Source organism: Musa acuminata, chromosome BXJ1-7, assembly GCF_036884655.1.
Source record: "Musa acuminata AAA Group cultivar baxijiao chromosome BXJ1-7, Cavendish_Baxijiao_AAA, whole genome shotgun sequence".
Taxonomy (NCBI): Eukaryota; Viridiplantae; Streptophyta; class Magnoliopsida; order Zingiberales; family Musaceae; genus Musa; species Musa acuminata.
The window spans coordinates 1,231,331-1,248,657 of NC_088333.1; the positions used below are offsets into that span (position 1 = coordinate 1,231,331).

The 17,327-nt window shown below is 39.5% G+C and overlaps 3 protein-coding genes and 1 non-coding gene across 5 annotated transcripts; 3 read left to right on the forward strand and 1 right to left on the reverse strand.

Moving 5' to 3' along the window:
* Positions 1 to 1,457: 1,457 nt before the first annotated feature.
* On the forward strand, positions 1,458 to 1,531 carry TRNAN-GUU (transfer RNA asparagine (anticodon GUU)). The gene has a single exon. It is a non-coding gene; the product is annotated as a tRNA-Asn (tRNA).
* Positions 1,532 to 3,506: 1,975 nt separating this feature from the next.
* Positions 3,507 to 4,262, forward strand: LOC135679818 (uncharacterized). Its single transcript, XM_065193802.1, has one exon. The coding sequence runs from the start codon at positions 3,590 to 3,592 to the stop codon at positions 4,109 to 4,111; it is 522 nt and encodes a 173-aa protein (XP_065049874.1). The 5' UTR covers positions 3,507 to 3,589; the 3' UTR covers positions 4,112 to 4,262.
* A 7,068-nt stretch (positions 4,263 to 11,330) lies between these two features.
* On the forward strand, positions 11,331 to 12,197 carry LOC135679819 (uncharacterized). The gene has a single exon (XM_065193803.1). The coding sequence runs from the start codon at positions 11,692 to 11,694 to the stop codon at positions 12,049 to 12,051; it is 360 nt and encodes a 119-aa protein (XP_065049875.1). The 5' UTR covers positions 11,331 to 11,691; the 3' UTR covers positions 12,052 to 12,197.
* Positions 12,198 to 12,660: 463 nt separating this feature from the next.
* On the reverse strand, positions 12,661 to 16,825 carry LOC135679821 (uncharacterized). Of its 2 annotated transcripts, none has more exons than XM_065193805.1 (5): positions 16,499 to 16,825; positions 16,107 to 16,436; positions 15,461 to 15,656; positions 14,063 to 14,194; positions 12,661 to 13,535 (listed from the first exon to the last, which is right to left on the reverse strand). In XM_065193805.1, the coding sequence occupies exons 2-5, from the start codon at positions 16,433 to 16,435 to the stop codon at positions 13,413 to 13,415; spliced, it is 780 nt and encodes a 259-aa protein (XP_065049877.1). In that variant the 5' UTR covers position 16,436; positions 16,499 to 16,825; the 3' UTR covers positions 12,661 to 13,412. The 2 variants fall into 2 exon arrangements, with proteins under 2 accessions (XP_065049877.1, XP_065049876.1); XM_065193804.1 differs by having other exon boundaries at positions 12,663 to 13,535; positions 16,531 to 16,825.
* Between the last annotated feature and the right edge of the window lie 502 nt (positions 16,826 to 17,327).

The following is a 17,327-nucleotide window of genomic DNA, read 5'->3' on the forward strand; positions in this document are numbered from 1 at the left end:
ATCTGTACAGAAGGATCCTCAAATAGCATCCATATTCAGAAAAGTAGTTAATTAGCTTTTCTTAAGAAATATTTTATATGCTATCTCATCAAGGAAGTACATCAAAAATGCCTTCATTGTTCACCCTTGTAGTGCCATGGATGATATGACTAAGTTTTTCCAGAAGAATCAGTTTTTTCAGTGTTGACATTCTGCAGACTGGTGACATTGGAAGAGTTTTTGAAGATATGATTCTTAAGCTATGCAATTCTTCAGTATAGGCAATTCTATATTGGATCAAGTTATTTAGTGATATTGCAAGAAGCACTGACCATTCAATATGGAAGCTTGAAAGTCTGGGTGGCTGTCGTTTGTAAGTAGCTTCTTGCTGTCCTTGTTCTAATGTTTACATAACAGTTTAATGTCCGTAGAAATCTCATTGCCACTATTCAGCTTATAGAAAATGAGATTGGTAGGCACTAATAGCTTCTTCTATTTCTTTGATGTTGATAGTATGAATTGTTTGGTGATAGTAGCCTGTTCCAGTTGTCTCCAGACAACATAAGTATTCCAAAGTTTACTTGGCACAGTATTTAAGGTGTTGGATTAAGTTTGCATAAACTACTGCTGGTCAAAAAGTTTGGAACTTCAGAAATAAGTTCTGTGTTTTCACGGAGACACCATCTGTCAAGTATTGTTTGCCGTAGCTGAATACTTCGGGTTTTGTCTATGGTTATTCTTTTATCCTTTTGTTAAAGTTTAGTTGCCATTGACTGTTTCAGGTCACCATTTTATGGATTCACAATGTTCAATATTGTGGTAGGTTGAAACCCGGGGGAGCTTCCATTTGGAATGTGTTTCAAGAACATAATTTCTGGGTTTTCAAGACTCACTCGCTATATTTGCAGATAATTTATCTTCCAAATAAGGTACTTCATGTTTCCACTTTAATGTTGCCCCATTATTCATCACAACATCAAACTGTCTGTAGGTGATCTTTATCCTCGTAAGAACTTAAACACTAAAGAACATAGATCAAGCATTGAAGATTCTCGGTACATCATGCATGATTATGATTGATCCTCTCGCGCAAACCAGGCTAACCTTTCGGTTGAGATGACCCCTCTTTCCGTCTCTGTAAGTGAGGAAATATATATACTTCTCTTGAACATACATATAAGCCTGTGTTTACGATCAGTTATAGCTATTCGTCTTCTCTTAAATGAGATTCTTGGACTCTAAATGATGGTAACCAGCACTAGAATGCTTTACCTTCTGAATAGGCAGATATAAGGTGCTTGCTTGGAATAGCTTTGTTCATCATTTCAGTTCAAATTTGTGTGATATGGAAGTCACTTAGTTTAAATTCTGCAGATCCTCTACCAAATGGTTCAGCCTCCACTCTAGTAACATGTGTTGTATGGTGTTCGGGGAACAATAACTTAGATAAGAAACTAGTGTCACCAATTTAACAACGAGCTGGAATAGCTCAGTTGGTTAGAGCGTGTGGCTGTTAACCATAAGGTCGGAGGTTCAAGACCTCCTTCTAGCGAATTGTTATTATATTTGATTTTCAATTTTAGCCTTTTCTGAGTTTTTTCTGGCTATCTTCTCACATTCTGATTTCTAATGATTTTAATATTTTAGAGTAATTTTCTGTCTTAAATTTGATGTTCAAGCCCTCCTAGTGAATTTTATTTTTAGTTTTTAATTTTATCCTTTTTTAGTTTATCAGCATGGTGTACTTATGGTGCTGGATTAAGTTCTTATCATAAACTCCTGCTGATCAAAAAGTTTGGACTTTCAGAGACCAGTAAGTTTTGTGTTTTCCAGGGAGACATCCTCTATCAAGTGTTCTCTGTCATAGCTAAATACTTGGATTTTGTCTTTGGTTATTCTTTTATCCCTTTTTTTCAAAAATTTAGTTGCTATTGACTGCTTCATGTCAACATTTTAGAGATTTACAATATTCAATTTGGAATATGTTTCAAGAACTTAGTGTTCAGGGTTTTCCAGACTCAAGTCACCACATTTGCAGATGACTTATCCTCCACATGAGGTGCTTCATGTGTCCATTTTGAGAATTTTGCCCCATTATTCATCACTATCAAACTCTGTCTACAGGAGATCTTCATCCTTCAAGGAAATTAAAGGACTGAAGAATGCAGAGCAAGCAATGAAGATTCTCAGTGCATCAATGTACGTTCATTAAGAAAAAAATTCCAGAATTTTCTATGTTCTGCTGACCTGATTGTCCCTGTCCAGCAAACCAAGGCAACCTTTCAGTTGAGATGACTCCCCTTTCAATTTCTGCGAGTAAGAAAAATATTTATACTTCTCTTAAAGTTACATATAAACCTGTGCTCAGACGAGTCATAGCTATTCATTGCTCTTCTGTTAAATGAGATTCCTGGAATCTAACAGACGAGTGATAGCTAATTCATTGCTCTTTTATTTGTAGATACATATTATTTTTTTAGTCTGTCAGCATAGTGATCTTCTCATATTCTGAGTTATAATTATTTTGATATTTTTAGAGTAATTTCTTGTCTTAAATTTGATGAGCACTATGTTGTTGTTATTTTGAGTTTTTAACCTGGGACTATTTTTCTATCATTGATTTCTTGCAATAGATAATGTTTTTTTTAGTCTTCTCGGCATGGTAAGTTTCTGACATGCTTATTTCTAATCATCTTGGGATTATAGAGTCACTTTTTGTATTTTAAATTTGATGGACACGTGAGTGAGATTTATAATCGTTTTTCCATCTTAAATTATATCTAGCAGTCTTTCAGCACGGTGATCTTCTTACCAGGGTGATTTTCTAATTATTTTGATATTTTAGAGTAATTCTCTATCTTGTAAATTTCGTGAGCATCGAGTATATTTTTCTATCTTAAATTTGATCAGCATGATTATGCTTCATTCATTTCTAATTATTTTGGTGTTATAGATTTTTTTTTGTTTTCCATCTTAAAATTTGATCTTTTTAGTCGTTTTGTGCAAATATTACTTGTTAGTCTCTCAGCGGCGATTGATATCTAATAATTTTGAGATTTTAAAGTTTATTTGGCAAAAAAAAAAAGACTAAGAAACAACAGGTGGGTCCACGGCCATGTTGTTTTGGTTGGCATGGGGTCAACCACTGACCCCCAAATGACTTGTTCCTCAAGCAATTGGACTAGTCTTGGGGTCAACCACTGACCAATCTTTATCCCTTCCGTTGAATCGGTCAAAGAAAGTAGGCTCATCTTTTAAGGAAATGTAATTATCTTATCGTTGCTTTGAGAAATTTTACGTTGTTTGTGAACTATTTATTTAGCAAACTTTTCCAAGGGAATAAGGGTGGCTTGGTCTCCAGATCTCTCGCTGTTTTGATCGAGGAGTCTGGTGTTTGAAGTAATATAGATTCATATTTTTGGATTATAGTTATAAATTTATCATTGGATTATAGTTAATTTCAAATTAGTGATCCCCTAGGTTAGGTTAGGTTAGTGGGTTTCTGGGTTTCTAGAAGGGTCTATGAGGGCTAGATTTTTAACAGTCAAAAAAGTCAACCACAAGAAGCCTATAAAGCGACAAGCTAGCTTGTCGGATTGCAAGAGCCAAGATGGCGGAGGAGAGGGAGATTACCCTGCGCCGGTTCGACCTCTCGGACCTCGACGACTACATGGTGTGGGCGTCCGACGACAGGGTGACCGCCTTCTGCCGGTGGGACAGCTACACCGACAAGGAGGACCTCCGCCGGTACATGCGGGAGACGGTGCTCCCCCACCCGTGGTTCAGGGCCATATGCCTCGGCGGGCGGCCCATCGGCGCCCTGTCGGTGGAGCTGGGCGTCGGCTGCGACTGCTGCAAGGGGGAGCTGGGCTACGTGCTGGCGACCGCCCACTGGGGCCGAGGCTACGCGACGGCGGCGGTGAAGATGGCGGTCCGATCCGTGTTCCAGGAGGTGGAGGGGTTGGAGCGGGTGGAGGCGCTGGTGGACGTGGACAACAAGGGGTCTCAGAGAGTGCTGGAGAAGGCGGGGTTTGTGAGGGAAGGGGTGCTGAGGAAGTCGATGGTGTCCAAGGGGAGGACGAGGGACTTGGTCATGTTTAGCTTCATCTCCACTGATGCTTCGGTGGATTGATTGATTGATGTGTGGATTGTGTCGTGTTGTTCTCGATGCTTTCTTCTTATTTGCTTTCCGAGTTTGAATTCATCCTATGTACCAATTAATCTTCTATAAGAAATAATAATTAAAAAAAAAGACGAAGAGGAGGCACAAATATCTATCTTCCTCCTAGTGTCCCAATCCATGATGAGCTCATGGATCATAAACGCCCTATATTTATGCTAGTCCCAATCCTTAACGTAGGTGTAGGGATGTCCCATCCACTCTTGTAAAATCAGATTTTGATTGATCGTTTTAATGTCAAATTTTGATTGTCTGAATTGATTGGAGTTATTTAGATCTAATCGATTTTAATTGAGTGGAGTGGAAAACATCACTAATGAGAGTGAAGTTCAAATTTTATTATTTTTATAATAAATATTAATTATAAAAAAAAATGATATATCTCATCTGATTTAATCCTTGTGGAGCATTCAATCTAGAACATGATAAATTGACTATATCACATGACACCAATCAAATAGTGGAGAGTTTGATTACGAGGCTCATATGCTAGTGTTGTCATATCGACTATATGGTATCGAAGTGTTACTCATATAACACTAAGGTATTGAAGTCTCAACCATATCATTATATTTTTATCACTTATCATAATCCTATAATATTAAAATATAAATAATCTTATTACATACTTAACTGATTTTACCTTTAAGTCGTATGACACTCTTTGTATATTTGTCTATAAATGGTTAATCTTATCGAAACCTCTTGTGATCTCTCAAGGACATACAAAATAAAAGACGGATTAGAGGAAACATTTAACTCAGGATCCTATAAGTAATTATTTTAGTAAACACTTGATAGACAATACAAATTATAAATACAGAATTCATAAGCTCTGAACGGTGATGTGACAAATGGTCCAAGGTAGCCGATTACGATCAAAAGTCTCCACAAATGCCTATATGATATTACTATAGAATAAGGTAACGAACCAGTCCTAAACACTATCCTAAAGGCTCATCCAATCATGTGTCACTTAGGTAGCTCTTATTAGTTACAAGTATCCTACAAATCAATCATGTGAGTGATGACACATATGACATACGTAGTCTTTTTGGTTATTATTATTATTATTATTATATTTTCTCACTTTATATTACTTGATTAATATATTATGATGTTAATGGATTTATGCAATGGGAATTAGATCATGATGAGATCATGATAATGAGACCAACTCGCCTATAAATACACTCTAAATGTTTCTACTCATAGGTTACTCGAGAGGGACATCGAGATAGCCGGATAGACCAGTTTACTATATACTCGTTCATATGATAAAGTCAACTGGTCTCATAGTTGTTTGTGTGGGGACACTAGGTATATAGTGCAGGTACTCATTGGAGAATGAATTCATTGAATGATCCACTCACGGAATGCTAGATGATTAATAATACATCATCATTAAACAATGGTTCCATAGTCCTAGTTATGTATTTGATCCTTAGAATTGAGATATTAAGGATGTCTTGTATGAGTATTCCACTCTTTGATACTGGATTTATAGATCTAGAAGTTTCAAATCTAACATAGCTAGTTATTGGGAGTATTAGCCAATCTTACGAGGGCAATTGAATGTCAATAGAGGATCATCCACTCTTGATGCTATGAAAAGAATGTCTCATATATTCTTGCTCAAGCAAATCCTTAGCTAGGGTCATTCGGATTGAGAGATAATGAGTTCTTTGGGAGAATCTAATTAAAGTAAAGCTCGAGTAGATTCTATATGGACTTGATAGCATCATACCCAATATACGATCTCTGGGATATTAGATGGATGAAGGACTATATATACATAGTAACTAAAGGTAGACAAGTTCAATATATTAGATTCTCCTATATAATTTGGGGACTATGACGTAGTGGCCTAGTACGTCCAAAATTGATAAGTTGAGTGAATTATTATTGGATGATAATTCACTGAATCAGAAGAAGTTCTGAGAGACACAACTCATAGCCAACTCGATATTAGGCCTAGAGAGTCACACAAATGTGGTGAATGACATGACGAATAGAGGATTAGATATATGATATCCTATAAGTCCCTATTTTATTAGATCTATTGGGTGAGACACAGTAAGAGCTCAGAGTGAATAATTGGATAAAGATCCAATTTTTATTAAGCCAGGGAAAATTGAATGATGATTCAATATCCAATATGCTAGGAAAATTGGATGAAGATCCAATATCCAATAAGGTATGATCCATTAGAGTTAACGGTAGTAGCTCTCTATAAAAATAGATATAGGACTAAAAGGGTTATAAGGCTAGACCCCTTAACTGCCACCTCCCTAACTTCTCCCATTCTTCTTTCACAACTGACTGCCCCCTCTCTAGTGCAAGAGGGCAGCAAGAAGACTGCCCCCTGCCGCGTTGGTGGTGGTGCACGAAAGCAAGGAAAGAATACATTGTGAGAGAAGGTGTGTTGTCGCTTCATCCATCGTGTGAATCACCGCTAGAGAGAAGAACGAGAGATCTCCTTCATCCACGGACTGTGATTTGCAATCAGAGATATATGCCTTAAGTGAGATTGTCTCGCGTTTTATGTAGTTTTGGATTTGACAAGCTTTTCGCTCCCAATCGTCGTATGCGATTTGATATAAATCTACTTTTTTATTAATCCTACATTGCTCCATCTCCTAGGGTCGTGGCTCCATATATGGAGCCATCCATTGAAGTGGGCTCTATCTCGTAACTATCTCTAGTGAGGGAGGATCCTTGTGTAGCTTCTTCGGGCCCATATTTGGGTCCACCTATAGTGGTGTCACCATTTGAGAAGGCGGCTATGGAGCCCTTCGCCCCTTAGGAGGATGACGCCACCAAAGGTCCATAGGTTATACCTATGCCGCCTCCCTCTACTGATCCTTCGATAGATTGGAGCTTTATCACATTCGGATCGTTCGCTATTACTGTAACCGACTACATGACCTTGACCCCAAGCGCCCCCATAAAGCCATGCTAGGTGGGGCTGACTGAGGACCAATAGCTATGGAAGGAGGTTGGGCTAGTTGCCACTTACTATTAGGGGTCGCTTAGCTCTGTCCTAGCTGGCCTGACATACCATTGCCCACCAGAGGTACTAGCTAACATTTATTCTCGCAATGAAATCTTAGTCAAGCCCTTTCCTTGGGCATATCTATTATTTTCTTTGGTCTTCCTCTTTAACCACCTTACCGTTGCCTTTGTATGATACTATCACTACATGATGACACTTCCAGGCCAACTCCACCCTATGGGCCTAAGCTAAGCGGCCTGAAGAAGAGAGGAGTGCGGTGGAGGCTCCGATTGTAGAGTTATCCTCACAACTGACTCCAACCCGCCTTCAAGTCGAGGAGGTGAAGCAGTGCCTCATAGAGGTATGCAGGAGGGAGAGGTTGAGACCTTCGAATTGTCCTTGGATTTGGGCCTGGCCATCCGCCATGCTAAAGAAGTCGAGGCACGAATGAAGGAGGCTCGGGATGCAACGGTTGTCGTTGAAGACGAGGCTATAAAGAGTATGGCGGAGGCTGAGGAGCAGGTCAAAGTCTTATGCTGGAAGTTAAAAGATGCTTGCTAGTAATTGGGCAAGGCCATTGAGGAGGGTAGGTAGATGAGGGAGTAGTTGTCGGCCAACTCTGACAAGCTAGTGGATGCTCGTCTAGCAATTGAGGAGGCCAAAGGGGCCTGGGAGGAGGAGAAGAACTAGGCCTTCGAGCGAGAGAGGAGGCTCATGGCCTTTTACAAGGAATCCGAGGGGTTCTGATGTGGCCTTTGGTGCTCCAACCAAGCTGCATATGAATTCGAGTACCAAATCGCCACTGGTCGCTTCAAGGCAAGGTACCTCGAACTCAAGGTCGGCATGGATCCTTATGCGAATCTTCCCTCGAACGTCAAAATGCCTACTCCTGCGAAGGTTCCATTAGACGATCGCTTGATGTCTCCTCTAGCCTAATGTAGTTGGGCCCTGGTGACCCTTTTTTATTTTTTGTTACCTCCCACTTTATAACATCTCCTTTGTGATGGTACCCGCTTTTACAACTCTTTTAGTCTAGTTTAATGAAAATCTCTTTAAAATGTATTGTTCACCCTTGAAATGATTCTTGAGCAGGGTCAAGCATGTTTGGAATCTTTTTTCCTTGATTTACCTTACTACTTCGTAGGGTAGGAGCCCCTAAGCCTCAGCTATCATTGGAACGTCCTCTAGGGAGTTGTCTTGGGTCTGGCTTTGGCTCTTCCACAAGTTGGGGAGGTTGGGTGCTGGCTTGAAGGGGTCATAGGGCGACATTACTATGGGTGCGGTAGGAGTACAAAGCCATAAATACATGACCCCCTGATGTCAAAGCTTGAGTGGTGCTTCTTACAAGGTAAGCGTGAGGCTCGTCTTTACATATTGGAAAAGGGAGCAAGGGCTCTCCTTATCTAAAGCGTCCTAGTCATAGGTGCCCTACAAGCCAATCACGTGAGTGATGACATGTGTGACATAATACTTTTTTTTATTATATTATTTAGCATTTTATCACTTTATATTGCTTGTTACATATATATACATATATATTGTGATGTTCATGGATCTATATAATGAGAATCGGATCGTGATGAGATCATGATAATAAGACCGATTCACGTTTAAACACATACCCTAAATAATCTTGGTCATAGGTTACTTGAGAGGAATATCGAGATAACTGGATATACTAGTGTATTGTATACTTGTCCATATAATGGAGATAGCTGGTTTTATAGCTGCTCGTGTGAGGACACTAGGGATATAGTGCATGTGCTCATTGGAGAATAAGTTCACTGATTGATCCACTCACGAAATGTTATTATTAGACAATGATTTCATTGTTCTAGTGGTGTATCTGGTCCTTAGACTTGAGACATCAATAATGTCATGTATGAGTACTCTACTCTTTGATACCGAACTTATAGGTCTGAAAGTTCTAAATCTATCACAATCGGTCAGTGGGAGTGACAACCAACATTACAAGGATTATTGAGTATTAATAGAGGATCGACCATCTACTCTCAATGTCATGAAAGGAATATCTCATGTATTCTTACTCAGACAAATACTTGGCCAGGGCCATTCGGATTGAGAGAAAAAGTTATCTAAGAGAATCCAATTAGAGCAAGACTCGAGTAGAAACTCTATGGGCCTAACGGTACCATACCTGATATACAATATTTGGGGTATTATATTGATGAGGGACTATAAATACATGGTAATTAAGGATATATGTGTCCAATGGATTGGATTCTCATGTATCGAATGGGCACTACGATATAGTGGCATAATACGTCTGCAATTGATGAGTCGAGTGAATTATTATAAAGATAATAATTCACTGAGTCAGGAGTTCTGACAAATATGACTCATGACCAACTCGATATTGGGCTTAATGAGTCATACACATATGGTAGACATTGCGATAATAGAGGTTCAGATATGAGATATCCGTCAGATTTCATATCTTATTGGATATCTAATAAGCCCTGAATTATTGGATCCTATGGATAAGATCCAATAAAAGCCAATAAGAGATTATTAGATAGAGATCTACTAATCTAAAAAACTTGGGTAGTTGGATGAAGATCCAATACCCAATAGGGCAGGATCCGTTATGGTTAAATAGACATGAGACCTCTATAAATAGAAGAAAACCAAAGACCCATAGGCCAGAGGCTTATTGGTTGCCACCTCCTATTCTCCTCTCACCTCCTCCTCCTCTGATAGTAGGTGTGAATTTTTTAGTAGTGATTTGAGTAGCGTCGTCACAACTCTACTATGTGGATTACTACTAGAGAGGAGTATACTTGACCTCCTTCGTCCTCTCCTACAAATCTGCATGGATTCAGGGATATACGACCTCTTTAAGTAAAACACAACTATCTTACATGTGGATTTAAGTTTCATGATTTTTTACGTATCTATCTTCGCATGATGATGAACATCTTTAGGGAAATTTGGGGTTTTTGTTTTTTGTTCTTCCACTAATCATGTGATGTGGCCCTTAGATTTCTCTACAAAATATTCACTAGGAAGAGCGATAGGATGGTGCACCTACGACATTCGACCCTTTCTCTAGCGTTAGAATAATGGTGTCATGAGTACCGCCGACTGATGAGTTGGCATAGTTAGTCCACCATCGAATGTGCATGCTCATCGGGTGCCTCTTCCCGACTGACATGGGAAATATAGTGAGGTGAGACCGCATAGGCTGTTTAGTCGGAAGCCGTTCTATTGGTGAGGATCCGGTTTAGATTGGTTGGGTAGGTGGACTGGTATCTTCCTAGTTGCAAAATTTCTCATCGAGGCTAGGTCATCCTGGTGTCCTTCGACGATTGGCGATGCTACATGATAGGTTAGCATCAAGGGTTGCTTGGTGCGGTCCCTCCGATGCTTAAGTCAACGAAGGGGAGAAGACAGTAGTGTAAGTTATATAACTAAGTGTGTAGTAAGTCCCCCCCTCTTAACGTGAGCTGATGAGTTTCTTCTATACCTAATCTATGGGCTTTCTTACTAGTTAGCATAAGATAAGATTATGTAAACTATTTAATTAGTTTTTGATCTTGATAAGGTATGATGATTATTGTCAGTCATTAATGACTTCGAGCCTTTTAACCTATATGATAGATAAATTGGTATTTCCCCAAAACTGTTGCTAATTAATTATATGAGCTTCTGAAAATGCAATCTACCTAACCAATGGAACTAATTTAATGTAGTTTCTGCAGCATAACCACTGCACAAGGAATAATAGTCTTTGAGTAAGCACAGTGCCATGATCATCGATCATATACTAACATACACAAGCAGTCTAATGATTGAGTTAGGTTTAGCTCCACATTTTGGAGGAGAACAAGAGCATGTGGGGCTGCATGTGATGCAGGGCATCTCTTCCGTGTATCCAATGATTGAAACATGGACCATGGAAATTGACCTTCCTGCTTGGCTTTGCTTTCAGGTTTCAGTGTCTCTTCTTCTTCTTCTTCTTCTTCTTCTTCTTCTTCTTACAGCAAAACAAGATTTCCAGCTAAACACATCAAAGAAGTGTTTCCAGCTAAACAAGATTTCCAGCTAAACACATCAAAGATTTCCAGCTAAACACATCAAAGAAGTGTTTCCAGCTAAACAAGATTTCTCGAACACAGACAGGTCAATCTAACTTGACAACACTGAAACCAGTGTGCAACTAATCCTACACTTGTCTACCCCTCGAATCACCAAAGCAGGCATCCACCAAAAGTTTCAAGACAGATAAGTGATCTTTAGGCAGTAACAGTCCAAATTGCCAGCCTCAACTGCTCCAATCATTTCCCGTCCGGTATTAAATGAAAGGAAAACACCAAACATGAGACAACTCCAGCTGACTCTGTCTCAAATCCTACCTTAGAACATGGAGCAAATTGTGGCTTGATCCCTTTCATCACGTAGCTCTTGCTCTCAACCATAAAGACCTGCCTTCCCTCCCCAGACCTCCATTCCTGTATGTCAACGGGCTCTGTCTGCATATTGCTGCTGTCTGTCCAGCTGACATTGATATTGAGCAATGGAGATCGAGCTGGTGAAGTGCGAGTGCTGCGGATTACGGGAGGACTGCACCAAGGACTACATAGGCAGCGTGAGGGAGAGCTTCGACGGGAAGTGGCTATGCGGGCTGTGCTGTGAGGCAGTGAGAGATGAGCTGAGCAGGGGAAGGAGGAAGTGTCATGGCGTCGAGGAAGCCATAGACGCCCACATGTCCTTCTGCGGGAAGACCAAGTCCAACCCGGCGGTCCGGGTGGCCGACGGCATGCGGCAGATGCTGAGGAGGAGATCCGGCGACCTGTCGAAGACAGCATCCCCCAAGAAGATTGGGAGGACGGCAAGCACGTCGCAGGTGGGGGATGAGTCGTCGCTGTCCTTCTGAAGGAGGACAAGGTTTCAACATGGCTCCGTTTTCTTCCACTTCTCCGAGCTTCGTCTCTGTTATTTGTTTGCTTCCTATGCCATGTACAGAGGATTTGATCTCAGTGGAGTTAGAAACTTCATGAATTCATCTTAAATGTTGCTTGACGTGAATCACTTCTTTGTTGCATGGATTGTCGAGACTGGTTTGGTCTGCTAAAATGAGCTTCTTCTCCGAGTGACTTCATGATAAATGCTGCTGCTATGAAGCAGAGCATCTAAATTAGCTGATACTTGAAGTTTTGCGGTGTTCATTTCCCAATATTCATACAAGAAAAAGCATAGCAAGAACAAAAAGTCCACCATGATGCATATATGCCCATCACACTGAGCTTGTCTTGAGTTGCTTCTTTGTGTTCATCATGTGTTTAAGTGCCCAATACAGGGTGACATGGGACTGTTTATCTCATATACTTTGGTAGATCACAGCAATTAGAGAGAGAGAGAGAGAGAGAGAGAGAGAGAGCAAATGCTTCCCTCTTGCATGAAGTTTGCTTATGAGGTAGAAAACCTTCAGTGGAGCAGCTCAGGAAATCCCTGAACACAATGAGCCAAAGTGGATGGCTTTTGAAGGAGGTAAAGAACTGCCCTTAGATGCTACCCCTAATTTCTATCACTGACTGATTATTTTGAGGCAATGGCAAACAGAGATCAACCAAACATGATGTATTTGCGCTAAACCTTGTGTACAGACACCAAGTTGGATGAACACATCCCTGATCTCAAGTACTGTTTTCCACGACATATATTTGTTCCATTCACCAAGAAAGGCCAGAGTACAAAGCTAGATCACTCTCATGCAAGCAAATCCTCTTTCCTCTGCAAAATTCTGAGTTATAGCCAACCATAATCCTCAGTGGCTGCATTTCAGAAAAACAATTGCCAAAGGTTGTGAAAATTGCTTTACACATACTATTAGCAAATATGAGTTCCATTTTGCAGTGACACATTTTCTCATTCACATGTTTTTCGCTAAATCCTTTTGTTGCTAATAACTGAAGATCTACCGCAACGCTAACGATGCTAGCAAGTAAAATAACAATGCATGTTTGCACATCTCTCGTCGAAATGTCTTCATTACCATATAAGATATCCTCCAAACGATGAATGTTTGCACAAGAATTTTCAGGGCCTGAAAGAAATAGAGAATGTGGTTTTGGAAAACACTTGGATATGCTGGTAGAAATCACACATATCCAAGAATTTGCATGTAGTTGAAACATGCAAATTGAGAGGCGAATTATGCCATCCCAAACTGATTTACTAGCCTAAACATTCGCAGCCACCATCATCATCTGACGTGCTCGAGATGACCAGCCAGGCTTATGTGCTTTGTCCATAAGATGTTTCAAGAACTTGGACGGCAGTACCATAGATTCTACGACAGCGATCATCGAAAGAAGTAACTAGTTGAGAGACCACCTCCTTAAAAAACATTGATGCCACCTGCCACAACATAAGAGAGTGGCAAACACAAATATATAACCCAATCAGCATAATTAGGTTGAGACAGAAATGTTAAAGTTACAACAGAAGAATGAACAATTTATGAACACCATATCAGAGTCCGACAAGAAAAACAAAGTATTCTGTATAACATTTTTGTTTAAAAAAAACCCTACACAAGAATTTAGTTTGTACTTTATGTACATAAATGCAAGAAGAAGATTAACCTTTCTCAATCGCATTCCTAAGAATATTTGACAGCACATCTTAAAAACAGAAGGCAAGTTAACCAGAAAAAAGTAATTCTTTGATCTTCTAGAAAGGAAATTCATACTAATAAAGCATATAAATAAAACACATTCACTATCAGAGAAAGTTATGCTATTAGAGGTACAGTGTGAGGTTCTAAAAAGTGATCCAACATTTCATCTCAAAAGGAAGTACAACGTAAAAGTAGAACCAAAATGTTGAGAGTCAAAAGACAACCAAATATGTTGAGAAAAAGTGAAAATTTCAATTATATTTACCTGGCGATATAATGGTGACTGAAACTTAAAATCCACCAAGAAGTAAAGGTCACAAGTTCCTGGAACTGGACCAGGATAAAACTCCCAAATGTTAATCAAGTGGTCAAAAAGGCCATTTTCTGAAGCAGTGGTCTGCAAGTAATAATAAGGTTACCAATCAATATCACTAACGTTTACGAGAAAACAATGAAATTGAGTTACCACTCTTAAAAACTCAAAATGAGTAACAACCTGAATGTGTAACACTAGATCTAGTTGCTATCATACAGAACGGAAGTTCAAGGCCTAGAATTTAACTCTTTTGCGTTTAGAAAGCATATATGCATCAGCATCCAACATTATTAGTTTCAATCAATATGGCAATCAAACTAGCATCCTTATGCTTGCCAACATCATAGGTATAATTGTATCTTGCAATACGAAAACAAACAATACCTCGTCTGACTGACATGCATTACACTGTTAATAATTCCCTCAAACAAAAGAGATTAAAACATATCTTACTTTTAAGTATAAAATATATACTAAATATGATAAACTGGAAATTTACAAGACAACTAAATTCCAGGCTAAGATTTACATGTATGAAGTCATGAACAATACTGTTGAGATCAACACAATACAAATTTATGAATGTTTACTAGTTCCAAATAATTTTCCATTAGCAAAACAGCCCTGACTGGAGTTCAAATGAGGGATAAGATCCATGTAATTAATCCCGAACAGTTGGGAGTAACAGCTTGTTGTCATTATATCCAGCCAACGGAAGAGTACCACACAATTTTGAGAAATAGATTGGCCCTTGAAGAACATATGCTGAGACCATATGTTGAAGCAATATATATTGCCTCCATATATGGTTCGCCTTACGGGAATATTGGTATCGAATAGTACCAGCATACTGACACATGGTACAATGGAGTGTACCAACAAATCAGTATGTACCGCCCATACCAGCCTCTTATCGGACCGGTATATATCACCCATACTGGGCGGTACAACAAACCTTGCTCCATATAAGGCAGGAGACAGATCACAAAAGGAACTAGGTCCTTGAAGAACATATGCCAACAAAACTGTCTAGACCATTGATTCATGCTATGATTGAGTAAATATTGAGCTCTGCTCAAGATAGAATCTCTGTCAAGCTAATCTTTTATTTTTTATAAAATATTTATAGGTTTTTTTTATTTCTCCTCACACCACTAATAGTAGTTGACTTACCTTGTCTAATTACATCATTCATAGGTCTCTTTTGACTTACCACAGCATCTTAGAGAATTAAAAACTATGTACAAAGAAAATCATAAAATAAAAGCAAAAAAAGGTCCTAGATGACAATCTGCCGTAAGTATATCAAATAACTAACCAAGTCAGGAAGCAGAGTAAGTTTAAAACCTTAATATACTTTGGTTTCTCCATTTCTACATGAGAAACATAACTTTCAACGAGGAACTTAAAACCAATCTCCAGCTCAGCGTCAAATGAGCCATCACTATTCCGCTTAATAATCCTAGACCTCTGGCACCATGGTAAAAACTCCTCATACATATCAACGGCAGCAACCACATCAAATAACTGTTCAGGAGAGTACCTGATCAAAGAAGACAAATAAGTTTTCCCCAATGGCTTTAGAAAAATAACTACTCTGACAAAGGACAATATGAACGATTTCTGCCGATTACCCCGTTCTTCTGGGTGCAACATAAGTTAGCATGCGAACAAGCAATGCACAAAAGATAGAGATCACTCAAGATGAAGGATAAATCTAGGCTTGCAAGTTAATTGCTTAAAAATAAGGGGGCAAAAAAAAAACATCTATCTGGAAAGTAAGCGATGCATTAACCAGCATTGATTCGTTAGCTACCCTGTGCAAAATAAAACAAGTGCTGATTTAGCAGTCACTGGAGGCACAAGAATGAACAGAGAAAAAGACAACAAAAACGAGAGTAGAGTGTAATGCTCAAGAAACGAACACAACAGTGGCACATAGAGATAAATCACGAAATGTAATTGCCCAGAAGAGCAAGCTCCAGACGCGTACCCAATCACACGTCGCTCCTCATAGATCTTGGAAAGGATGGTTCCCTCTTCTCCATCCCCGCAACCAAGAAACCACCTTCTTTGGTCGTAGCGATGGGAATAACCAACAGAGGGAGCGAGCACTTCGCCAGAATGAAACACTTCACCAATGCAGGGACTTCCGCAGCCAGCAAAACTAGCCAAACACCGAGTCTGCGCGAATCTCGCCGTCCTCTTTCCTGCCTCAGGGTGGCTTCCCACCAATCCAGACCAAACTCCGAGATCCAAACATCGTTTCTTGCCAGATAAAAACCTGGCAACCGCCTTCGAAGACGATAGAATCGGCGGCATTCTAGAGATGTATATATTATTACAAAAAGAATAATCTTCGCAATAAAAACCACGCCTTTTCACCTGAACCAAACAGTTGATTTCCAGAACCGTACCGACGAACGCCAAACGCTAGAACTTTCCGGAGCAATGTTGACCTCCAAACTCCAATTGTTAACAGATTCGAGAACGAGACCTAGACTTTCGGAAGATTGGGAAATTGAAGAGACGAGGGCCGAAATGCGGATTTGGATCTGTAGTTCGAGGGGCGCGACGAAAGAATCGGCAACCGGAGATCGTGAACGAAGAGGGATTCCAGGGTTCCTGGCGAAGCATCGGCACCACCCGCACGACGTCCGGGTTGGAAGGAGAGCGGTCGAATAAGGTCTACGCCGCTCGCTACCGCGACCGGATTCCGATTTGGACGTCAGTGCTCTCTTTGTTCCACGTGCGTTGTTTACGGTTCGGTTCGAGTTCGAATCAAACACGATTTTTCGGGTTTCAAATCGAACCAAAATCGAATTCTAATTTTTCCGGTTCCATGTCGAACCGGCAGTCGACGATTATATATATATATATATATATATATATATATATATATATATATATATATATATATATATATATATATATTCTCTTTTGTTTAATAAGATAATATATATATATATATATATATATATATATATATATTCTCTTTTGTTTAATAAGATAATATTTTTACCTTATTTTCTCGGTGGATTCTTATAAAATGATATTTTTTATTTACAGGAAAAAAGAACTCAGGAAATTATTGTAGAGCAGACATACAATCCATTTGTTAAACCACACCTCTTCTTTTACACAAAAAGACAATTCTCAGAAGGGTCAAAACAGCTCAGGAAAATATATCCATTAGTCAAAACAGTTGGTACAA

Excerpts from the sequence above, each read along its gene's own strand:
- LOC135679821 (XM_065193805.1), bottom strand. The coding sequence starts at position 16,435 with ATGCCGCCGATTCTATCGTCTTCGAAGGCGGTTGCCAGGTTTTTATCT. Across the intron at positions 15,657-16,106 it reads GAGGAGCGACGTGTGATTGG|GTACTCTCCTGAACAGTTAT; the intron begins GTACGCGTCTGG and ends TTCTTTGATCAG. Across the intron at positions 13,536-14,062 it reads AGTCACCATTATATCGCCAG|GTGGCATCAATGTTTTTTAA; the intron begins GTAAATATAATT and ends ATGTTGTGGCAG.
- LOC135679819 (XM_065193803.1), top strand. The coding sequence starts at position 11,692 with ATGGAGATCGAGCTGGTGAAGTGCGAGTGCTGCGGATTACGGGAGGAC.
- LOC135679818 (XM_065193802.1), top strand. The coding sequence starts at position 3,590 with ATGGCGGAGGAGAGGGAGATTACCCTGCGCCGGTTCGACCTCTCGGAC.